Source organism: Salvelinus alpinus, chromosome 1 (assembly GCF_045679555.1).
Source record: "Salvelinus alpinus chromosome 1, SLU_Salpinus.1, whole genome shotgun sequence".
Classification (NCBI taxonomy): domain Eukaryota; kingdom Metazoa; phylum Chordata; class Actinopteri; order Salmoniformes; family Salmonidae; genus Salvelinus; species Salvelinus alpinus.
The window spans coordinates 60439027-60464824 of record NC_092086.1 but is presented as its reverse complement, the minus strand read 5'-3'; the positions used below and the strand labels follow the sequence as shown (position 1 = coordinate 60464824).

General features: G+C 42.3%; 2 protein-coding genes across 3 annotated transcripts in view; one reads left to right on the top strand and one right to left on the bottom strand.

Annotated features, from left to right (window-relative positions):
* asphd1 (aspartate beta-hydroxylase domain containing 1) overlaps positions 1-17284 on the bottom strand; it is a 78820-nt gene extending 61536 nt beyond the window's left edge. The window contains exons 1-2 of the mRNA XM_071412540.1: positions 16972-17284; positions 6984-7447 (exon numbers count right to left, since the gene is read on the bottom strand). Coding sequence (XP_071268641.1) covers positions 6984-7433 — 450 coding nt within the window. The 5' untranslated portion in view covers positions 7434-7447; positions 16972-17284. The remainder of the gene's footprint in view (positions 1-6983; positions 7448-16971) is intronic.
* A 61-nt stretch (positions 17285-17345) lies between these two features.
* sez6l2 (seizure related 6 homolog (mouse)-like 2) overlaps positions 17346-25798 on the top strand; it is a 67360-nt gene continuing 58907 nt past the window's right edge. The window contains exons 1-3 of one of the 2 annotated variants that reach the window (XM_071412517.1): positions 17346-17788; positions 19520-19596; positions 20622-20750. In XM_071412517.1, coding sequence (XP_071268618.1) covers positions 19539-19596; positions 20622-20750 — 187 coding nt within the window. In that variant the 5' untranslated portion in view covers positions 17346-17788; positions 19520-19538. The remainder of the gene's footprint in view (positions 17789-19519; positions 19597-20621; positions 20751-25798) is intronic. The other variant, XM_071412507.1, reaches the window with a different exon arrangement.

Genomic DNA, 25798 nt, shown 5'->3' with positions numbered 1-25798 from the left:
GTCGGAAGAAGGAGCGGAGCAGGCCCTACTGTCGGGAGGAGATGCAACGGGGGAAAACCATTCAAAAAATGACAGGCCCTCCTAAAACTCCAGTTCTGTTTGTGATATTAAGATTCTAACACAGACAGTATGTTATACAGACTTATGTAGAAAAAGTCATAACTTATTAAAAAAATTGCAGAGTAATAAATAAAGATAATTCATGAGCAGCCAGAATGACTGCTTTAGCGTTAAAGGTGGACTCAGCAATATGATGTAGATGCAGAAAGAAAATGGCATCGTGGGTCAATTTCTGCAACAAGTAAGAGCATTGAAGTGCGAGGCTCAACTCCTCCGCTGTTTTGGTGCACATGCACAGAAAGTGTGACTGTGTGAGAGCGAAATGTTGCAAGTATCACCATGTTAAAATCTTTAGTGTTGCTCGTGGTTAAGTCATTTAGCGGAGTCTACCTTTAAGAAAGGGCTTTTCACAGCACCATAAAAGTTCTATATAGAACCTTTTGAACATGGTTGTTTATAGAACCTTTCAAAAGGGGTTCTATATAGCACCAAAAAGGGTTCTGCTATCGTTACAAGCCAAAGAACCCTTTTCTGGTACTATATAGAATCATTTCTGTGAAAGACTGCAGTCAAAATTCAGTTTTGTGTCATATTTGTACAACAGCTGGTGAAACTAACACTGTAAAAGTGTTTTTTTAAATGTGATCAGTGTTATTGCTGATAGTTGCTAGCTGAAAATACAATCTACACAGGACCTTTTTGGCCTGCCTGGTGACATCACCAGACGGTATAAATGAATAGACCAATAAGAAACAGAGTTCCAAACCTCTCTGCCAATAACAGCTAGTTTTCAGGTTACATATTCCTCCCACTAAGTCCTTCACTCAGACCACTCCTAGACAATCCTAGCAAAATTCTTCCATGAGAAAAGTTGTATTTTCTAAAAAGCTATTTTTGTTTTGTTTTGAATATTTTAATGGAAAACATATTACAGTAAGGTTGTTCTGATAGCTGTACTTCTGTACAAACTATTATATCTAGTGGCGAAGCTGGGTAACGTTACTGTAGCTTTTAATTTGCTAACTCTCGGTGCAGAGCTATTTCCTGTCAGAACAATCCGAGCAACAACAACAGACAGACTAGCTCAATTTTATTTAAATCTTACTAGGCTTTGGTTAAAGACGAATCTGTAAGTACTTTGAGTTATTAGGACATGCGTTTGCTATTTCAAATTGTGTTTCTAGAATATTTATGTTGTCTACATTTATTCTAGTTTTCTAAATTCCGATGATGCTAACTAGACTCTTAAGTCCACATTGCCGTTCAATAGCCTTATCCTTTATATATATATGGAAATGAAAATCAATAGAAGAAGATTGAGGCTCTTCCACCTAAAACCAAGCCTGGGCACCAATATAGATTCCCACATATTTCAGTCTGAGCTATAGTGGCAGTTACTTTAGCAAGAAGAAGAATAAAGATACGCATATTACTGAACAGGAGCACGTGAGAACTCACACTACTGCTTCATGATCAGATTCGAATAAAAAAGTTATCAAACGCTGCGGAGGTGCAGCTTAAAGTTATTTCCCCGAGAGAGTCAATAAACACAGCAGCCTCTTCAGGTGTGTAGAGTTTTTTTAGGCGATCCGTTGACCATAATCTTCAATGTGGCCGGGTACAGCAGTGTGTAGCCCATCTTCATTCTCTTGAGTCGAGCCTTCACCTCATCAACCGCTTTGCATCTTTGTACAACCGCTGTGGAATAATCATTGAAAAATGAGACCCTTGGACCTTGACGTTGACTACCGTCAGAATCGATGCTTCTAGCCGCATCCATGACTCGCTGCTTGTCGGTGAAGTTGTGGAACTTTATAACCACTGGCCGTGGGCGCTGGTTGGGGCCGGGTATCTTTGCTTGAGAGCGATGGGCTCTGTCCAGCTTCACACGACCAGCCTTAGTGTCCATTTGTAGGTAGCCAGGGATCCATTCCTCAAAAAAAATTACTGAGCGTGTCCCTTCAGAATTATCCGTGAGTCCCACAACACGGATATTGCATCTGCGTCCTCGATTATCCAAGTCATCAATGTGCTCTGCCATTTCGCGCACCTGTTTTTCAAGTGCATTTATCTTAGTGTCCATTGATGTAGTTGAAGTTTCCACAGTAGCAATTCTTCCTTCCGCCTCATCCACACGCTTGACAACCAACCTCTGTAGTTCAGCTGAATGGCCTGCTATTGCTTCCAAGACGTTCCTATTTTAACATTGATCACTTTAGTAATGTTATCCGTTATCCTTTTAATCACTAGGTCTATTGTGCCTGGATCCGCAGTGGCGTTAGCTTCGCTAACGTTAGCTAGCTCCTCCTGCACATCTACAGGGATGGTGGTTTTGGTCGAGTTCTTAGTAGTTCTGCAGGGCATGTTGTCTAACTTTTTTGAGAAAAAGCCATCAAGACTCATTGTAGGATAACTAATCTAGCAAATTCTACCACTTTTTCAAGCTAGAAGATTAATGTAAAAAGAGAAATCTACGAATGCCACGGGAGCTCACTGAAACACAGTGTTCTCTTCACGGCGCCATTTTGTCCCCCATACCTACTAAAGATTATTAGCGGTACCAGTGCCTCCCTGATTCTTTATTAGAAGAGTGTAAGGTGTCTGCCAAGCTTTGTAGCTTACACATTGTGAGAGCAGAAGAGTAAAAAGACTGACTACACGACAGGCCCAGCCACAGGAAAAGTGGATCCCTTCTTCACATCGCTATCGAGGACTCGCAATGATCCAAGCTTCATCTTTCTAAACACAGGAGGTTCAAGCTCCACATCGACTGAAAAACCATCAGAGAAGCACAACAGAGAACACAGAACTCCAGTGTCCGTACGGAAGACAGAAGTTTCATCTCAGTCTGAAGCTAACCAGGCTCATCCCTCAAGGAAGACAGTTGAGGTCCCAAACAAACAGTGTCCATTACACAACAAGCCTCACCCTCTGAGAAAATGCCGCAGCTTCAGGAGCAAGACACTGGATGAATGCAAGTCTTATTTCAAAAACAACCACATCTGTTTCAGATGCTGTGCTTCAACCAAACATCTCGCAAAAGACTGAGACAGCGGTGCAGTGAAAGAGTGCAACAGTGATAGACATCCGTCTGCGTTACATCCGGGGCAAGCCCCATGGAAAACCGAGAACTCCGCAGCCAAGGAAGACCATGGCGGGGAGCATAGGGAAAATGCAACACCTGCAGTAACCTCAGAGTGCACTGAAATCTGTGGAGAGGCAGTCAGCTCTAGATCATGTTCCAAGATAGTCAAAGTGTATCCCGCAGATCACAGAGAGAAGGCAGTCAGAATGTATACCGTCTTAGATGAACAGAGCAACAGGTTGTTAGTCAGAACTGAGTTCTTCGACCTCTTCGCTGTCAGAGGAGGTTCAGCAACTACATTGTGGAGTCACTGGAAGGAAAAACACAGCTTACTCTTCCCACTCTCATAGAATGTGACATGATGCCTGACGATAGATCAGAGATTCCCTCACCTGAAATTGCAAGTCACCTCCTGCATCTGATGCCTGTTGCAGACAAGATTCCAGCACTCGACACGGGCGCAGCAATCCTTCTCCTGCTCGGGAAGAGACATACTAAGAGTGCACAAAGTCAGAGAGCAATACAACGCACTCTATGCACAACGCCTTGACCTCGGATGGGTCATTATCGGTGATGTATGTCTGAACGGATCTCACAAGCCAGCTAAAGTTAGTGTTTACAGAACAAATGTGCTGCAAAATGGACGCACATCATTCCTTAGCCCTTGTGCTAACATAATTCAGATCAAAGAGAGACTGAATAACACAACACAACTTTCGGAAGCTCAGAGTTCCATAGAGGCCGCTGGCCCAGCTGGAGATACGGATGACTTCGGATGCAAAGTGTTTGAAAGAACACAAAACTACGGCAAGCCAGCAGCCATCCTCAAACACAACAGATGGTTCTCAGGCCCACTCTTCCTGACAAAGATAGAGATAGAAGACTACTCAGTTAGAAACCTTCGAACTCGTGGGATCCGATACTGATACAGAGATCCGGCTGCAAGTCACAACCTTCACTACCGAAGCTACTGAAGTCCAACTTGGCTCACACAGGTTTGAACGTTTCTCCAGCTGGAAGTCACTCACCCGAGCAATCGCAAAACTACTCCAAATAGCCAAAGCATTCTCCAGGGCTCCAGACTCCAGACAGTGACAAGGGCAACCATCTTAAACAGGCCAAAACCACCATCATCAGATGCGTACAGCAAGAAGTCTTCAAAGAAATCAAGTGCCTCACCAAAAGAGAAGAGGTCTCCAAACACTTTCCACTAAAGAAGCTGGACCCTATCATCGATAAAGACGGGTTGATAAGAATTGGAGGTCGCACAGCGGCAGCTGATATGTCATGGGAAAATAAACACCCTCTCATCATGGCCTAGAACCACCACGTCACCACTCTGTTGGCGAGACAATACCACGAGCAAGTTGCACATCAGGGTCATCACTTCACTGAAGACACAGTCCGGTCAGTTGGATTGTGGATCATTGGAAGTGAAAGACTGGTATCCAGCATAATCTATAAGTGTGTGATCTGCAGAAAACTTAGAGGAAAACTGGAAGAGCAAAAGATGTCAGACTTATCTGCAGACAGACTTGCCTCTGATCCTCCGTTCACTCATATTGGACTGAACATCTTAGGACCTTGGAGCATCACCTCTCACCGGACCAGAGGAGGCAGCGCTGAAAGTAACCGCTGGGCCGTCCTCTTCTCCTGCATGAGTACAAGAGCGGTACACAACGAAGTGATAGAGTCTGTCTACCCCCAGCTTCATCAATGGTTTGAGAATATTCTTCTCTATCCGAGGACGTGCAAAGCACCTACGCTTGGATCGTGGCACAAACTTCAGTCTGCAAAGAGCTGAAGATCAGAACAACTGACTGAGATGAGTACTTACCTTCAAGACCAAAGATGCACATGGGAGAGGATGATTGGAATCGCTCGTCGCATTCTGGATGCTATGCTTCTGGAAGTTAGTTCTACTCGTCTCACACATTAAGTCCTTACCACACTCATGGCTGAAGTCATGGCCGCTCAACCCATAGTCCCAGTGTCTATGGATCCAGAGATGACAGCAGTTCTTACACCTGCAATGCTTCTGACACAATTTTTTAAAACTACAACAGCACCTCCAGGATACTTCAACCTCAAAATCTCTACAGCAAACATTCTGGAAAAGATGGAGACAAGAATACCTGGTGACACTTCAGTCATGCAGATGGCAAGTTGACAAACCTAATCTGCAAGTTGGAGATGTCGTCTTACTAAAAGACACGCAAGTCCACCGAAATGAATGGCCTGTTGGACTCATTGTCAAAACTGTACCAAGCGGTTATAACAAAGTCAGGGATAGTGGAAGTGAGAGTCATGAGACAGGGCACCCCTACGGTGTTCTTCAGATCTGTCTCCGAAGTCGTTCTACTCCTCCAAAAGTAAACATAGTGACATAGCGGGGAGTCTTCTGATAGCTGTACTAATGTACAAAGTATACTTTGTTGTCATCTAGTGGCGAAGTTGGGTACTGTAGCTTTTAATTTGCTAACTCTCGATGCAACGCTATTTCCTGTCAGAACAAACCGAGCAACAACAACAGACCGACTATTTTTCCATTTTACTAGGATTTGGTTAAAGATACATTTGTAAGAACTTTGAGTTATTAGGACATGCTTTCGCTAATTCAAATTGTGTTTCTAGAATATTTATGTTTTTTACATGTTTATTCTAGTTTTCTAAGTTCCGATGATACTAAGCTAATTGCGCTAACTATCGCCCATTCACTTAACATTGTGTGTAAGCATGCTAGCTAACGTTTCGTGACGGAATTTAGCTTCTTTGGGTTTTGGATGTATATAACTATTTTAAGTGTTCAGATATCTCGTGACAGAGGTAAATTATAGTTATTAAGCTATATGGACACTTAGATTGTGTGTATATGTTTGTGATGTAAATTGTCATCATTTCTGCATGGTCATGTTGGCTAGATAGGCTTATTTTCTTGTTGCTAGCTCGTGATAGAAATGCTGTTCTTTATTTGTATCCATTTGTGTGAATGTATATAGTGATTTTTCTAATACATTTTCTCCTTTCTGTATCTGTTACAGTTTTACAAACTAAATATCTTCTACTAAAGATTCTTAACAATACCAGTGCCTCCCTAATTCTTTATTGGAAGAGTGTAAGCCAAGCTTTGTAGCTTACACATTGTGAGGGCAGAACAAAAGTACTTAATTGTTACACAGAAATGATTTGATATTGAGATAAAAACAGCAGCATTGGGACTTTTAAGTGTGTAGGTGGAACCTGAGATTCTGATTCACCTTTAATATCGGTTTCATCTGGTGTCTTTTAAAAATGCAGGCAATTCTTTCCAGTATTGGCACAGATACACAAACACTTGGTTTACAAACAATGGAGTAAATCAACCACTAACAATTTATTTTTATAGTCCATCTGTAGATGCTCTACAGACTATTAGTAACATTTCAACTAAATATCTACTAACCCTAAGCCTTAACCCTAAACTTAACCCTTGCCATAACCCTTACCTTTATTCTATACCTATCCCTAATCGCAAAACGTAGAAGGGGTTAGGTTAAATGCGGAAGACACATTTCAGTTAAATGCATTCAGTTGTACAACTGACTAGGTATCAACCACCCTTTTCCTTTCCAGTTTCTTATGAAAATATAGTTTGTTGATAGTATGACCATCTGTAGAGCATCTACAGATAGATTATCCGTACTATCCAAATAAAGTGTGACCAACCAACCATCATCTTTTGGGTTATGATGGAGTTAGACAGTTGTATTAAGCTCATGAGGCATTTCATATTATTCAAAAATCAATAGTTATATCATTCATTCATTGAAATGACTGTAAATTTCAGATTTCACATTACCTGCTCCCGGAGTCCTTTATGAATGCGTCCCATGCCAGCCCAGCTGTAGCGTTTTGCATACTCCTGCAGTGCTGCATACAGCTTCCTGCCACTCGCTGTGGCCTGGGCTGGGAACAGGGCATGGCTCAGCACAGGGGTCAGGTATCCTTGCCCCTGCTCCTCCTCTCCCGTCTCCATGGTGATGCAGGGAGTCCCCCGATCGCCAGTGGCCACATTTGATGTGGCACTGCACACTGCTCCAGCACAGCTGCCGGCGCGGGACAACACAGAGCGCCTGGAGCCGGACTTGTGCTTACCTGGGATGGCTCGGCCTGGAGCTGGCGGGTCAGAGCCCACCCTGTAACAATACCATAGGAAGAGGAGCAGCAGGGTCCACAGAAGCCCATTCAGAGGACAGACCCCCAGCTCAGCACAGGGGGGCAATGGGAGCAGATCCATGGGCCAGTCCATCCTACAGTGATGAACTGAAATAACAGAGGAGAAGTAAAGGAGAAAGAGCAGGAGATAAGTATGCTATAGAAGGAGGAAGCGAGAGAGATATCAATAGGTGCCAGTTTTCCAGACACAAATAAAGCCCTGGACTATAACTAAATAGGTCTATCTTCGGCATTCCAGGTGACTACCTCGTGAAGCTGGTTGAGAGAATGCCAAGAGTTTGCAAAGCTGTCATCAGGGCAAAGTGTGGCTACTTTGAAGAATCTCAAATATAAAATATATTTTGATTTGTTTAACACTTTTTTGGTTACTACATGATTCCATATGTGTTATTTCATAGTTTTGATGTCTTCACTATTATGCTACAATGTAGAAAATAGTACAAATAAAGAAAAACCCTGGAATGAGTAGGTGTGTCCAAACTTTTGACTGGTACTGTAAATATTCAGACCTTTTGCTATGAGACTCAAAATGAAGCTCAGGTGCATCCTGTTTCCATTGATCATCCTTGAGATGTTTCTAGATCTTGATTGGAGTCCACCTGTGGTAAATCAATTGATTGGACATGATTTGGAAAGGCACACACCTGTCTATATTAGGTCCCACAGTTGACAGTGCATGTCAGAGCAAAAACCAAGCCATGAGGTCGAAGGAATTGTCCGAGGAGCTCAGAGTCAGGATTGTGTCGAGGCACAGATCTGGGGAAGGGTACCAAAACATTTATGCAGCATTTAGGTCCCCAAAAACACAGTGGCCTCCATCATTCTTAAATGGAAGAAGTTTGGAACAACCACGACTCTTCCTAGAGCTGGCCACCCGGCCAACCTGAGTAATTGGGTGAGAAGGACCTTGGTCACTCTGACAGAGCTCCAGAGTTCCTCTGTAGAGATGGTAGAACCTTCCAGAACGACAACCATCTCTGCAGCACTCCACCAATCAGGCCTTTATGGTAGAGTGGCCAGACAGAAGCCACTCCTCAGTAAAAGGCATGAAAGCCCACTTGGAGTTTGCTAAAAGACACCTAAAGGACTCTCAGACCATGAGAAACGAGATTCTCTGGTCTGATGAAACCAAGATTTAACTCTTTGGCCTGAATGCCTAGCGTCACGTCTGTAGGAAACCTTGAGAGGTTCTGCAGAGAAGACTCGAGGCTGTAATCACTGCCAAAGGTTCTTCAACGAAGTACTGGGTAAATGGTCTGAATACTTATGCAAATGTAATATTTCAGTTTTTTGTTTTTAATACATATGCTAACATTTCTAAAAACCTGTTTTTGCTTTGTCATTATGGGATATTGTGTGTAGATTGATGAGAGAAAAAAATTATTTGATCAATTTCAGGGTAAGGTTGTAACATAACAAAATGTGGAAAAAGTCAAGGGGTCTGAATACTTTCCAAATGCATTGTTTATTCATTCAAAATAAATGCTCTGTAATGTTTGCCTTGTGTATTGGGATCAGAGTAGCTTAATAAGTTCCAATTATTGTTAAAGACGACAGGTTAAAACAATGTGGTGTAAACTCATCAGCAGGCGGGATTTTACCTGCAGTTCTTTCAGATCATGCTTTTAGTCATGTTACTAAGTTTATTTTTTCTTTCTTCTTTTTTTTCACCTTTATTTAACCAGGTAGGCCAGTTGAGAACAAGTTCTCATTTACAACTGCGACCTGGCCAAGATAAAGCAAAGCAGTGCAACAAAAACAACAACACAGAGTTACACATAAACAAAGGTACAGTCAATAACACAAAAGAAAAAAGAAAAATCTATGCAGCGTGTGTGCAAATGTAGAAGAGTAGGGAGGTAGGCAATAAATCGGCCATAGAGGCGAAAATAATTACAATTTAGCATTAATACTGGAGTGATAGATGTGCAGATGATGATGTGCAAGTAGAGATACTGGGGTGCAAAAGCGCAAGAGGGTAAGTAATAATATCGGGGTGAGGTAGTTGGGTGTGCTATTTACAGATTGGCTGTGTACAGGTACAGTGATCGGTAAGCTGCTCTGACAGCTGATGCTTAAAGTTAGAGAGTAAGATATAAGACTCCAGCTTCAGAGATTTTTGCAATTCGTTCCAGTCATTGGCAGCAGAGAACTGGAAGGAAAGGCGGCCAAAGTAAGTGTTGGCTTTGGGGATGACCAGTGCAACATACCTGCTGGAGCACGTGCTACGGGTGGGTGTTGCTATGGTGACCAGTGAGCTGAGATAAGGCGGGGCTTTACCTAGCAAAGACTTATAGATGACCTGGAGCCAGTGGGTTTGGCGACAGATATGTAGTGAGATTGTTGGGGGCTACTTTGTAAATGACATCGCCGAAGTCAAGGATCGGTAGGTCAGTTTTACGAGGGTATGTTTGGCGGCATGAGTGAAGGAGCCTTTGTTGCGAAATAGGAAGCCGATTCTAGATTTCCTTTTGAATTGGAGATGCTTAATGTGAGTCTGGAAGGAGAGTTTACAGTTGTCCACATATTCTAGGTCAGAACCGTCCAGAGTAGTGATGCTAGTCGGTGCGGGCAGCAATCGGTTGAAGAGCATGCACTTAGTTTTACTAGCATTTAAAAGCAGTTGGAAGCCACGGAAGGAGTGTTGTATGGCGTTGAAGTTCGTTTGGAAGTTTGTTAACACAGTGTCCAAAGAAGGGCCAGATGTATACAGAATGGTGTCGTCTGCGTAGAGGTGTATACAGAGAAGAGAGTCGGCCCAAGAATTGAACCCTGTGGCACCCCCATAGAGACTGCCAGAGGTCCGGACAACAGGCCCTTCGATTTGACACTCTGAACTCTGTCTGAGAAGTAGTTGGTGAACCAGGCGAGGCAGTCATGTGAGAAGCCAAGGCTATTGAGTCTGCCGATAAGAATGCGGTGATTGACAGAATCGAAAGCCTTGGCCAGGTCGATGAAGACGGCTGCACAGTACTGTCATTTATCGATGGCAGTTGTGATATCATTTAGGACCTTGAGCGTGGCTGAGGTGCACCCATGACCAGCTTGGAAACCAGATTGCATAGTGGAGAAGGTACAGTGGGATTCGAAATGGTCGGTGATCTGTTTATTAACTTGGCTTTCGAAGATTTTACAAATGCAGGGCAGGATGGATATAGGTCTATAACAGTTTGTGTCTAGAGTGCTTTCTCGGTCTTCAATGAGAACTAATTGAAAAAAAACTAACTATACTCAATTATGTAGGCTACTCAATTGTGTTAATTTAATATGTATGGATAAAAAATGTGTTCACTATTGCTGGATTCTTACAGGATAAATAGCTGGATGTAAAGCCTGGTCTCAGAGACAGACGTAACATAGTACAAGTAAATCTAAGACACTCAAATTAGTATGATATGTTACGTTTGCTATGGAACATAAGACAGAAGGTTACGTAACGCAAAAACAAAAGGAGGGTAGGCGAATAATTTGAACGTCTAGCAACCCAAAGGTTGCGTGTTAGAATCTCATCACTAACAACTTTAGCATTTTAGCTAATTAGCAACTACTTAGGGTTAGGGGAAGTTTAGATAACATGCTAACTGTAACCCTTTTAGCTAACTCTTCCCCTAACTTTAACCCTTTACCCTAACTCCTAACCTTAACCTTAGCCTATAGCCTAGCTAGCATTAGCCAGCTAGCTAACATTAGCGTTAGCCACCTAGATAATGTTAGCCACAACAAATTGGAATTCGTAACATATTATACATTTTGAAAATTCATTACATATTGTACGTTTTGCAAATTCGTAACATATCATATGAATTGTAATTCATAATATATCATACAAAATGGATGATGGACATTGTTACCGGTTTTGGTTTTTCCATTTGTATTTAGAGGTAGCGCGTTAGCATGTTAGCACGTAGGGCGCACCAATTTGTTTCGACACGTTTAGTAAGTAAGTTTAGTAAGCTGTTGGCTGGGCTCCCTGCCTGTGCCATTAAACCCCTACAACTCATCCAGAACGCCGCAGCCCGTCTGGTGTTCAACTTTCCCAAGTTCTCTCACGTCACCCCGCTCCTCCGCTCTCTCCACTGGCTTCCAGTTGAAGCTCGCATCCGCTACAAGACCATGGTGCTTGCCTACGGAGCTGTGAGGGGAACGGCACCTCCGTACCTTCAGGCTCTGATCAGGCCCTACACCCAAACAAGGGCACTGCGTTCATCCACCTCTGGCCTGCTCGCCTCCCTACCTCTGAGGAAGTACAGTTCCCGCTCAGCCCAGTCAAAACTGTTCGCTGCTCTGGCACCCCAATGGTGGAACAAACTCCCTCACGACGCCAGGTCAGCGGAGTCAATCACCACCTTCCGGAGACACCTGAAACCCCACCTCTTTAAGGAATACCTAGGATAGGATAAAGTAATCCTTCTAACCCCCCCCCCCCCCCCTTAAAAGAGTTAGATGCACTATTGTAAAGTGGTTGTTCCACTGGATATCATAAGGTGAATGCACCAATTTGTAAGTCGCTCTGGATAAGAGCGTCTGCTAAATGACTTAAATGTAAATGTAAATGTAAGTATGTGTTATACCTGTGTTGGCTTGTCCACCTCATTAGTCAGAAGGTGGTTCACCTAGCCCTGGTGATATTTAAGAGTGGCTGGTCCAGTGCTCCAATTGAGCTTAAGAGATGTTGGGAAAGCTACACTTCACGGCAGCTGAGGTGCAATTTCGAGCTCAACCTATTTTAAGTTTGAAAGAAGCCTGATTTTTGGTGTTTCTCCTGTTTGTTTTGCTCCATATTCTTTTTACTCTCTATCCTAAATTGTGTTTTTTTATTTCCGGAGGCAGACCTAGTGGGCATCCTTGGTGGGTGTCTTTAGAAACCCCTTACTAGTGGCTTTGCCAACTTTCAGCGGGAACCCACATGGGTGCCTTTCAGAACACCTTTAAAACCTCTTTCCTTTCTTGTGGTTGTCAAAGTTATTTTTCTTTGTTAGATCCCTTTGTTGTCAGCGACATTTTCAGTTTGTCAGTTGGGAACGTTACAAAATGGGGCCCCGTACAGGATCTTGGTTTCCATGAGTATGAAAGAGGCTCGAATCACCTACTTTGAAGCTCTGCTGTGCCCAGATATTTGAGTGTTCAAAATTCAGTTTTGTGGTAGAGTTTGTCACTGACATTGGTCCAATAATTTTGAAAGTTGCATAAACACACAGGTTTATAAAAAAAATCCATGGACTTTAAGTTGGAAGCATTTGTGGAAAACCCTACATGGGGGATGCTAGATAAATGTAGTAAGGCAAATCTGCTCATCGTTGCAAAGTATTATGACATCAAAGTGGCATCTGGCAATCCAAAAACAGTAGTCAAAGAGTTGATCGGTACTGTTTTGGCGAGGCTGATGAAAAGGGTGCTACGGGTGGTGGGGGGAGTCCCATAGACGTGCAATTGAGGGAGTAAGAACTATAGGCAAAGTTGGAGCAACAGAAATGAAACCTTGAGCACAAGGAAATAGAACCTAAGGAGAGATTGGAGCCACATAAATGAGTTGGAGCACAGGGAAAGACAAGATGAGGGAGGAGCCAAACCACAAGATCAGGAATGTGAACATTCCATTAGATTAAGAGATGGATCTGGAAGCCCTCAGAATCCAGTCAGGCCATCCTGCACCCTCAGAGTTTGATCTTGGTCGGAACAGCCGGCTTGTACCGCCTTTCAACAAAAAATATGTGGATGTATATTTTACTCTGTTTGAGCGGATTGCTACATCCCTAAAATGGCCGTGAGATATTTAGTTACTGCTCCTCCAAAGTGTTGTTGTGAGAAGGGCTCAAAGTATATGCCACTTTATCTCTTGACCAGAGTTCAGATTATGACACTGTTAAAGCTGCTATCCTTCAGGATAGTTCCTCTTGATCATTATGTGCGCTGTTACTCGTTTCCCTGAGGTCAATCCTCTGAGGAAAATCACGTCTCCAAATATTGTTAAGGCCCTGGTAAAATTATTTTCAACATTTGGACTTTAGCAGGTAGTGTAGTTGGACCAAGTTTAGAATTTCATGTCAAATGTCTTCCAGCAAGTGCTATAGCAATTGGGTGTTACCCATTGCCCCTCTAGTGCCTACCACCCAGAGTCTCAAGGTGCTCTTGAGCGACTTCATCAGACTTTGAAGTCTATGTTGAGAGCTAACTGCTTTGAGGTTGAGAATGACTGGAACGAAGGTGTCTTCTGCTGTTTGCAGCGTGGGAGGTTGTTCAGGAATCTCTCGGTTTTAGTCCAAATGAGCTCATGTTTGAATATCATGCCAGAGATCCTTTGAGTTTGCTGAGAGAGTGGTTGTTGCAAGGCAACAAGAACAAAACAATGCCTGTGTCATGTCAACATGTTGAAACCATACTTCACCCGTTACGATCAGGCGGACAAGTCGGTGGAAACCGATAGTGATGTTCTGCTGCTGTCACTGTTGACTATAGTCTTCCTCAAGAGCACAAGGAAAGCCCAATACACCCTGTGGATGGTTGAGTAACTCAGAGATTCTAGAAAACCTTGATGTATTTTTGGCACACTCGTCTCTGAAGGAAAAAGGAAACAATGTTTCACTGCTTTGAGAATATCAGGGTTTATGCTCAGATGTGCCAACTCAGACAAATGTACTAGAGCATGACATTTGGGGACTCTGATCCAATCACACAACATGCCTATCGAGTGAATCCTGAAAAGAGAGAGAAGCTCCGCAGTGAGGTGGAGTTCATGCTTGACCATAGCATTGCACAACATGACAACAGTCAGTGGAGTTCGCCCTGTATTTTAATACCTGCGGTTTTGTTTTCCGATTTCTGGAAACTCAATGCCATTACTAAGTCGGACTTGTACCCTTTGCCCAGGGTCGATGATTGTGTGGACCTTGTTGGTGCTGCTAAGTACGTTAGCAAGTTTGATCTGCTGAAGAGATATTGGCAGGTCCCTCTAACTGAGTGTGCCTACCTTTTTCTCCCATTCAGGTTAGGAAACGCCAGAGCCATGTTTCAAAGACTCATGCACATTGTGCTATGTGGCCTAGAAAATGCTGAAGCATATTTGGATGTGGTCATATTTAGCACCACCTGGCCCCAAAACCTTCAGGATATTAGGAGTCTGTTCGGCGTTTCGCAGCTGCCAACCTGACAATTAACCTGTCAAAGAGTGAAATTGCCCAAGCAACAGTGAAATATCTTGGGAAGGTGGTGGGGCAAGGGAGAGTCCGAAAAAGTGGAGGCCATCAATAACCTTCCAGTGCAAGCTTCTGTGCTGATTCTTGGGAATGGCTGGCTACGACTTGGCTTTTTGCAAGAACTTTGCCCAGGTTGATGCACCACATACAGATTGACCAGTCCGAAAGTCATTTTCTGTTGGAGCCTCGACAGTCAGGAGGCATTTGAGAAGACAAAGACTATTTTGGTCTCTGCACCGGTGCTAGCTGCTCTGGATTTCAGTTGTCCATTTGCTTTTTACACCGATGCCAGCAATGTAGGAGCAGGGGCTGTGCACCTACAGAAAGACGATACAAATGTTGAGCACCCTGTGGGGTATTTTTCAAAGAAATTGGCCTCATATCAAAAACACAACTCGACTATCGAGAAGGAGACGCTTGGTACTGGCTCTTTAGCACTTCGAGGTTTATGCATCGGTCTCTACACCTCATCTCACCTCATCTAATTTTCCTGCAAAAGACAAGTTCCACGAACCGCCGACTCCTTCACTGGAGTCTCATATTACAGGTATTTCCCCTTGAAATCAGACAAGTCCGTAGTAAGGACAACTTGGTTTCTGATTTTGTCTTTCAAGGGTGGGCAGTCAATACGTTTTTGTGTTTAGCCAGTATGTATCCCAGGCTTACAATTTATTTTGACTGCACGTTCTGCCATATTGGAGATTAGTTTTGGTTGTGCTCGTCCAAAGGGATGAGAGAACATACATGATTTTACTACTTTTTCAAAAGTTCTGTGTTTTAGGCAACTATATATAGAAACATATTTATAGAGAAAAAAATAAAAAGGTGGCTGTTTTTGTCTTGTATTTAATTGTTGACAGTCAGTAGACACCATGTTTATATTGTAAAAGGCGACATATTTAAGTAGCGATGAATATAAGTTAATGGAAGTTATCCGGTTTTGGTTTTTCCATTTATATTTCGAGGTAGCACGTAGGGTGAACAAATTTGGTGTCATCTTGCTAGTAAGTATGGGTTACACCTGTGCTGGCTCGTCATCTCGATAGTCGGAAGTCACCTGGAATGCATGTCAATTAACAGGTATGCCTTGTTAAAAGTTAATTTGTCAAATTTCTTTCCTTCTTAATGCGTTTGAGCCAATCAGTTGTGTTGTGAAGATAGCCCTATTTGGTAAAAGACTGTATACCACCCCTACCTTGTCACAACCCAACTGATTGCCTCAAACAAATTCAGAATGAAAGAAATTCCACAAATTAACAACACACCTGTTAATTGAAATGCATTCCAGGTGACTTTCTCATGAAGCTGGTTGAGAGAATGCCAAGAGTGTGCAAAGCTGTCATCAAGGCAAAGGGTGGCTAATGTAGAAAATAGTAAATAAAGAAAAACCATGGAATGAGTAGGTGTGTCCAAACTTTTGCTGGGAATGTACAAGCAAAATATTTTGCGCCTCTGCCTTTGACAAAGTGAGCACTGTTTATCACAGGATGGCATCAGCGCTCAACTAAAAAGCCCATCGTTTTTATGTGTTGTTGGGGGTGTGTCTTAGTCAGTTTAGCTCAGAATATGTCGTCCTCTCAATCTGCCACCATAGCAGGCCATCTAATAAGTGGTCTCAGGGATGGAGAACTCTGGAAGTTCCTTTGGTCTCTACTGAGTTAGCTAAATCAGATTTTTGTGTTCTTGCAACTTATTGTTCCACAAATCTTCAAAATGTTCTTAAATGTGATGTTCTGGTGCCTCTATGGCAATTCATAAAGCTGATTGAGGACCTTGTTACTTATGAATGTGTTTGTTTTTTATGACAGTTTTTTACTTTCTGCTTGCATTTCGTATTTATATTTTGATGTGAGTATTTTCTACAATTTTTGTAAATTAGCGCTCATCTGTAAAAGAGACATTGGTCTCAGTATGACGCCCTGATAAAATAAAGGGGGGAAAATAGCAGTTGAGGAATCATATTATAATTTGTCTGAAATTAGTTTACAATCTTGCACACATCCAAATGCATAGGCCTATTAGATTCAGTATCCCGCATTTACAGGATTTACTGTATGAGCGAAGGTCTTTTTTGGTTTACACAAAAAGCACCCTCTAGAACTGTCCCCTCCGGTGCATTAACAAGGTATCATCGTCAGCGCACATTTCAGTAAACATATTGACAACATAGCACAACTGCGCAGATACTTCCATCACAGCCTTTCACTTGTAGTTTTGTCGATGCATTGTAAGCGTTCCCGGGATAATGTCCAAATATAAAGAGGGGGTGGACAAAGCATTGAGTAGCCTAGGATATTTATTCTGACAATAGTCGACATCTAAATATATAAGTTAATTTCTAGGCTACCATTTAAAAGGTATCTGGTATGCGTGCATGCATGGTTCCTAATACATTTTAATTGTAGCCCAATGACTCACCACTGTCTATCTGTCTTGATGGGCTGCGCCGATGCAACTCGATACAATTTGTTCCGCATTCGATGTTTCCGCAAAGCGCCAGAGTATAATGTCCTCCTTTACGGAAAATACCGAAGGGTATAGGATTTTAGACTTATTTATTTATCGTCTGGTCAATTGAAGTGAAATATATTTTTGTATTCTATTTAGCTTGGTATAGGCAATCTTAGTTTAAATGTTGCATGCTATCCAATCTCTAGCCTGGGCATTTAGATGTGTGTTGCTGTTTCAGCACTGTTGGTGTACAGCTCTTCGCCAAGAGAACCAAGTTCATGCAAATCTGCGAACATCCACCAGGGCGCATCTGTGAGCTATGACTCCCGACTTAAATGCCCTCACACACACCAACGCGTCAACCATACAGGTAGAACCAGCTACCAGCGTTCCACCCACCCGCTCGCTCCGGGGCCTAGAAATAAGAGAGAGGCGTATAGACATACCATCAACGAGAAAGGGGGGAGCGGAGTCAGAAGACAGCAGGATACCTTTACACATATTTGGGAAGATCAATGGTAGTGATTAGGATATTAGAGGGGTGTAGTCACAAAGCCCCCTGCATACTCACACAAAGAGCAGGGCCGTGTGGGAGCAAATTATAATTTTAACACATTTTATGTGCAGTATCAGCGCTGGTATTTTACGTAAGGGACTCGAAGGAACGCAGTAAAAGAGAACGTAGCTCAACCAACAATAGCCCGATTTTTGACTGAAACGCGAATACCGGTGTGTAAGAGAAGCGCATAATAATAAGGGAATAGATCAGGACGTGATTTTCCAGGTACGTATGCTTCCCTCGCTGCTAACTATTACGCATAGGCCTAATAATTAGCGCAGGTCTCTTTTTCTAATCCATCACATTGCACAACAAACGCTACCTGCATTGAAATTTTAAACCATACAAAAAATACTCCGGATTTTCTCTGACGCAAATACAAATTAGGCCTATTCATTTTTGATAGCCGTCCGGTGAGAGTGGTTATCGGGCAAATAGAATGATTTGGTGCATATTTTGAAAAAGAAAACGGAAAGCCATTGAAAGCATGAAGGAATTAAACATTCTCCTGCGATGCATAACTTAACATTATAGGCCTATTCTATGAGGCCTATCATGTTTAGTTTAATGTAGCTATACAGATATATGATCTCTATTACAGTATTTTAGATCTGAGTGACCGTGACAGCACAGAAGGCATGTCATACGACCACGGATCTAATCCCCCTTGGGCCTTAGGACCCGCATAATGTAAATACGTGTTCACAATCTGAAATGTGATAGCCTTTTCCTCTTTATCTTATATTGTGAGATAGATTTACACGGTGAGACATTGATGGAATGCAACACTAAAAAGCACCAATGATAATGCTGCACTGCTGATATATATATCACGTTTTGAGCAATTTTACCTTTACCAAGGCACTTTTATTGTAGGTTTAAAGATACAAAATGGGATATGGGGATATGTTCAATGACATTGAAATGCTTGATATAACCATTGATAGAATTTATATGTCTCTTAAGCTTAGCACAATTCTTATTTACAGTGACGCCTATACCGGCCAAACCCGGACGACGATGGGCCAATTGTGCGACGTCCTATGGGACTGTCAATCACGGCCGGTTGTGATACAGACTGGATTCGGACCAGGGTGTCTGTAGTGATGCGTATAGCATTGAGATGCAGTACCTTAGACCGCTGCGCCACTCGGGAGCAAGCTTAGCCTACCCTATCATAACCTAAAATAAGGTTTCTTTACCCCATTGTTTACAAATAACAATAGCATGAACAAATGTAAATACATGTTTTAAACTATCACCTGGATTACATTAATTTGTCTTTGAATTTGAGAGGGGTTTGTACATTAGGGATGGCTGGGTTGGGGAAATGTAACCCTCCCTAATACACATTTTGTAAATGTAGAATTTGTTCTTAATTTACTTGCCTGGTTAAATAAAGTTAAATAAAATAAGTAAACATGTTTAAACATTTTGAAGCTATACCTTGTTTGTTTATTGTTTGTAAACAATGGAGGGAGCAATATAACCTTTGGCTTATGATGGAGTAAGACAGTTGGGCTAAGCTCATGTGTATGTGATATTCTTTACGAATCAAAAATGTAAATGACCATTGAACAGATTCCCAGGTCCAAGACTGCACATTTTAATATCTGTCTCTCTAAAACAGGGGTGTCCAACTCATTTTGCTCTGGGGGCCTCATTCGGTCTTCGATGAGGTCCGAAGGGCTGCACTGAAATTGGTTATATTTCTTGCCTGTTGAAATATTTTTACTCCACCTGCGAGCCGGATTGGACCCCCTCCGTATGTTGACACCCCTGCTCTAAAGCTTATGTTTTTAATATATGATCAGTGTAGTTGCTGGTGCTGTTGTTCTGATTGATAAAGTACAATACTGCAGTAAGGAATCATTTAGGTTGTATCTGCTCTTCTTTCCTTCCTTACAATCTCTTTCCCTCCCCTCTTCTGTTTCGTTTCCCTCCCCTCTCTGTCAGGCTGTTCTGATACTAAACCATGGTGTCTACAGTTCTTGCTGTGACACTATCTGTCACCATCCTCCACCTAACTACAGGTAACGTGTGTGTGTGTGTGTGTGTGTGTGTGTGTGTGTGTGTGTGTGTGTGTGTGTGTGTGTGTGTGTGTGTGTGTGTGTGTGTGTGTGTGTGTGTGTGTGTGTGTGTGTGTGTGTGTGTGTGTGTGTGTGTGTGTGTGTGTGTGTGTGTGTGTGTGATAGTGCTGAGCGATTAATGTTGGTTATTTTTCTGCAGTTTCTCTAGAGATAAATCAGATCATATGCCCGAACTGTGCTTAGTAGTTGGGAGTTGTAGTTTCCAACAGGCCAATGTTCTATATATATAGTTTACTGTAGAACATTTGATAATTAACTACAATGATCATAATCCATTGCGCGGCTAAACTTGTTCGGTCTTTGTATCTTTTACGCCTGCTACTTAAGAGAGAAGAATGCGCAATCAAGAGGGGATACATAGACAGCAGTTTATTTGCGAGGTATCTCTACCTGAAAATACCGTATATGGATCTAAGTGATTGATAGTTGGCATTCAGCAGTCATAAAAGTATGGATAATTTACTTTGAAAAACCACTAAAATAGTGACTGTCAGACAGCATGGCCAGCAGCTCTATAAAGATGAGATGATGACTTGGAATTAAATAAGTCATCAACTAAATTAAATGTAATATACACAAGTAATGTGAATAGCTGATGGTTAATATATAAGTGATGAACAGTCATGGGCAGTCCCTACCATCATGTGACTTTTATTAATTGATTTACTGTGTTACAGCATTCAACCTACATAATGCATAGTGCATTTAATGTTTAAAAAAATTATAAAAATTGTGATACATTTTTAGTAATCGAACTGACCTCAAAGCTCCAATCGCTCAGCACAAGTGTGTGTGAGAGAGAGAGAGCGAGAGAGAGAGAGCGAGAGAGAGAGAAAGAGGCAGAAATGTTTCTTGTGACAGATGTTTCTTGAATTAAAAAAATAAATAATTTGCCAATCATAGTTTAAATTCCTCCATTTCCTCTGAAGTAATTTTCCCCAAGTCATTATATATCTCTTTCCTCTTAGGCTTGAGCTTTGTGACCCCTGACCCTGAGGCTCCTCCCACAGCAAGTCCTGGTCCCCATCCATTGGGCAAGCTGATCCATGCAGCCCTTCTGAGTAAGGAGTACCTGGGCCATGCCCCAGTTGATACAGGTAGCATAGCTCACCAGTAGCTGTTTTAGATTATTATATCAGTACTGATATTCATTCATATGCTACTACTAATTAATAATAACAATAACAGTAATACTGTATTTTTATTTGTAAAACCCTTTTCAAATATACCAAAACCAACTGCTTAAATAGAATCACGATGGCATCAGTGGTGTAGGGTAGGTGGGGGCCACGATGCGGACCAATCAGCACACTCATGACAAAACTGTGCATGTTTAAACCAGGGATGGGCAACTTTGATGGGGGTGGGGGCCACAAAAGACATGCAGTCCTTTTGGGGCCCTAAGTGAAATTAAGTTGTACAGTTAATTTCCTGCAATTCTACACATTTTGCCATGGGGTGTTGAGAAAATGTATACATCTTGTAAATAATTTCATGCAATTCTACTCATTTTGCCATAGGTTGTGGAGAAATGTTAGCATTTTTATATGATATCTGACTGAGTGATTTGTTATCAACGTGGGCCCCCCGGTTTTATTTCAACCATTATTACTAGAAGTTTAGATACCTGACCACAAAACTAACTTACAATCGAAAAAATGTTAGCTGACATGAGTGACTTTCAGTGACTGACATCACAAGAGAAAACTGCTGATGCAAAACCATATTTTGAAATTGCACCTTGTGTATTCCACAATTCTAACTCTCAACAGTAAGTTGAGACCTCGAGTGAGTCCACCCCTGCCAAAAATATAAACTAAACATGTAGAGTGTTGGTCCCATGTTTCATGAGCAGAAATGAAAAATACCAGAAATGTTCCATACGCACAAAAAGCTTCTTTCTCTCAAATTGTGTGTACAAATTTGTTGACATCCCTGTTGTTGAGCATTTCTCCTTTGCCAAGATAATCCATTCACGTGAAAGGTGTGACATGTCAAGAAGCTGATTATACAGCACAAGGTGCCGCAGACCATGTGTATGTAAATTTGGACTTGAACCCGATCGAACATCTCTGAAGAGACCCGAAAATAGCTGCGCAGCAACGCTGTGCACCTTGTGCTGGGGACAATAAAAGGCCACTCTAAAATGTGCAGTTTGCCACACAACACAATGCTACAGATGTCTCAAGTTCTGAGGGAGTGTGTAATTGGCATGCTGACTGCAGGAATGTCCACCGGTCACGGATGAATAGGAGTGGAAGGTAGGAGTCAGGTGCAGCGAGCAGAGGGTTCAAGAAAAATAGGCACTTTTATTCCGGCACAAACGGTCATGCCCAAACACAGGGCGGAAAACACTGACCAACCCAAAACACAGGGTAAAACGGTCCGGAGCACAAAACCACAGCCAACACTAAACGTGAACACAAAATAATCCCGCACAAAATAGAACGGGCCTAACAAGCTTAAATAGGCTAGAAAATCAAGAAAACACAAATAGGAACAGGTGCAACTAATAAGACTAAACTAACAGAAAAGGAAAAAGGGATCGGCCTAGTAGGCCGGTGACGACGACCGCCGAGCACCGCCCGAACAGGCAGGGGAGCCAACTTCGGCGGGAGTTGTGACACCACCAGAGCTGTTGGCAGAGAATATAAGGTTAATTTCTGCACCATAAGCCGTGTGGGCGAGTGGTTTGCTGATGTCAACATTGTGAACAGAGTGCCCCATGGTGGCGGTGGGGTTATGGTATGGGCAGGCTGGCCAACGAACACAATTGCATTTTATCGATTGGCAATTTGAATGCGCAGAGATACTGTGACAAGATCCTGAGGCCTATTGTCGTGCCATTCATCCGCCGCCACGACCTCATATTTCATCATGATAATGCAAGGCCCCATGTCGCAAGGATCTGTACATAATTCCTGCAAGCTAAATCTTCCAGATCTTCCATGGGCTGCATACTCACTAAACATGTCACCCATTGAGCTCTGAATAGATGTGTACGACAGTGTTCCAGTTTGCGGCAATATCCAGCAACTTCGCACAGTCATGGAAGATGAGTGGGACAACATTCTACAAGCCACAATCAACCGCCTGATCAACTCAATGCGAAGGAGACTGCATGAGGCAAATGGTGGTCACATTAGATACTAACTGGTTTTCTGATCTCCACCCCTACCTTTTTTTAAAGGTATTTGTGACCAACAGATGCCTATCTGTAATCCCAGTCATGTGTTATACATAGATTGGGGCCTAAGGAATTTATTTCAATTGACTGATTTCCTTAAATGAACTGTAACTCAGTAAAATCATTCAAATTGTTGCATGTTGCGTTTATATTTTTGTTCAGTGTATGTACAGTGCATTCGGAAAGTATTCAGACCCCTTGCCATTTCCACATTTTGTTACATTACAGCCTTATTCTAAAATGTATTCAATTGTTTTTTTCCATTATCTACACACAATACCACGTAATGACAAAGCAAAAACAGGTTTCTAGAAATGTTTGCAAATGTATTATAAATATTTACATAAATATTTACATAAGTATTTAGACCCTTTACTCAGTACTTTGTTGAAGCACTTTTGGCAGCTGTTATAGCCTCGCGCCTTCTTGGGTATGACGCAGCAAGTTTGGCACACCTGTATTTGGAGTTTCTCCCATTCTTCTCTGCAGATCCTCTCAAACTCTGTCAGGTTGGATGGGGAGCATTGCTGCACAGCTATTTTCCGGTCTCTCCAGAGTTGTTCGATTGGGTTCAAGTCCGGGCTCTGGCTGGGCCACTCAAGGACATTCAGAAACTTGTCCCGAAGCCACTCCTGCATTGTCTTGGCTGTGTGCTTTGGGTCGTTGTCCTGTTGGAAGGTGAACCGTCGCCCCAGTCTGAGGTCCTGAGCGCTGTGGAGCAGGTTTTCATCAAGGATCTCTCCGTAATTTGCTCCGTTCATCTTTCCCTCAATCCTGACTAGTCTCCCAGCCCCTGCCACTGAAAAACATCTCCACAGCATGATGCTGCCACCACCATGCTTCACCGTAGGGATGGTGCCAGGTTTCCTCCAGATTTGACGCTTGGCATTCAGGCCAAAGCGTTCAATCTTGTTTTCATCAGACCAGAGAATCTTGTTTCTCATGGTCTGAGATTATTTAGGTGCCTTTTGGCAAACTCCAAGCGGGCTGTCATGTGCTTTTACTGAGGAGTGGCTTCCATCTGGCCACTGATTGGTGGAGTGAAAGGCCTAATTGGTGGAGTGCTGCAGAGATGGTTGTCCCATCTCCACAGAGGAACTCTAGAGCTCTGTCAGAGTGACCATCGGGTACTTAGTCACCTCCCAGACCAAGGCCCTTCTCCCTAAATGTTTTATTTTTATTTACCCTTTATTTAACTAGGCAAGTCAGTTAAGAACAAATTCTTATTTACAATGACGGCCTAGGGACAGTGGGTTAACTTGTTCAGGGGCAGAACGACAGATTTTTACCTTGTCAGCTCAGGGATTCGATCTAGTAACCTATCGGTTACTAGTCCAATGCTCTAACCACTAGGCTATCTGCCGCCCCAATTGCTCAGTTTGGCCGGGCGGCCAGCTCTAGGAAAAGTCTTGGTGGTTCCAAAATTCTTCCTTTTAAGAATGATGGAGGCCACTGTGATCTTGGGGGCCTTTAATGCTTCAAACATTTTTTGGTACCCTTCCCCAGATCTGTGCCTCGACACAGTCCTGTCTCAGACCTCTACGGACAATTCCTTCAACCTCATGGCTTGGTTTTTTTCTCTGACATCCACTGTCAACTGTGGGACCTTATAAAGACAGGTGTGTGCCTTTCCAAATCATGTCCAATCAATTGAATTGACCACAGGTGGACTCCAATCAAGTTGGAGAAACATCTCAAGGATGATCAATGGATAGATCAACAGGATGCACCTGAGCTTCGAGTTTCATAGCAAAGGGTCTGAATACTTATGTAAATATGTTATTTCTGTTTTTTGTTTTTTTTATCAATTTGCAAAAATTTCTAAACACCTGTTTTCGCTTTGTCATTATGGGGTATCGTGTGCACATTAATTAATACTCTTTTTGTATATATATTTTTTCAAGTTTTACAAAATGTACATCAATGTATTTCTATTTATTCAACCTTTATTTAACTAGACAAGTCAGTTAAGAACAAATTCTTATTTACAATGACGGCTAACACTGTCAATGTTAGTACAAAGATTTGACCATATCCCAACCTTCCTTCCTTCCTCCCTCCACACAACACATCCAAAAAAGTGGAGCAACAGAAATAAATAAGTAAATAAATTATTAGTAAACCTTAGACAAACTTGCTTGGACTGGATAGCATTATATTGATGACTGTACCTAGTATGTAATGACTACGGGAAATACCTACTGGGAAACCTTAAAGCATCTCATCAGAGGGGAGCCTCCGCAAGCCATTGAAGTATGATATAAATGGTTGCCATTTTCTAACAAATGTATCAGTGGAACTCCTAAGAGAATACTTAATTTTCTCAAGCTTTAGGAAGAACATTACATAATTTTGCCATTGAGAAGTAGAGGGGGGCTGCTGAGCAGACTTCCACTGGAAAATACATCTATGTCGAGCTAATAAGGATGTAAAAGCAACAACATCAGCATGTTTGGGGTCTAAGGAGAACAAGTATTCTGGAATACCAAAAACAGCTATCAAGGGACATGGCTGCAGGTTCATTTCAAACACCATTTTAAAAATAGAATCTCAGTAATTTTGTAGTTTAGAGCATTAAATGAATATGGGTCTACGGTCACATGTTGAGACATGACATCTATCACACTCATCATTTACATTTGGATATATTTCAGACAATCTAGATTGTACTTTATCAATCGCCTCATCCCACCACTCGTGTAAATTCAACACCCATTTCCCGTTCCCAAGCAGTTTTAGTTTTGTTGGTGGAGTGTTTGTCCAATGACATAATACACCGATAGATCAGAGAAATGACTGCTTTCTGTCGAGGTAATAGAGTCAATATGCCATCCCAGGGTTAGCAAGGGGGTGGAGCAGGGAAGCCAGACAATTGGGAGGAGACACAATGCCTAATTTGAAGGTAACAGAAAAAGTGTGATGGATGCAAAGAGTATTTAGAGGGTAAGTTGGGAAAAC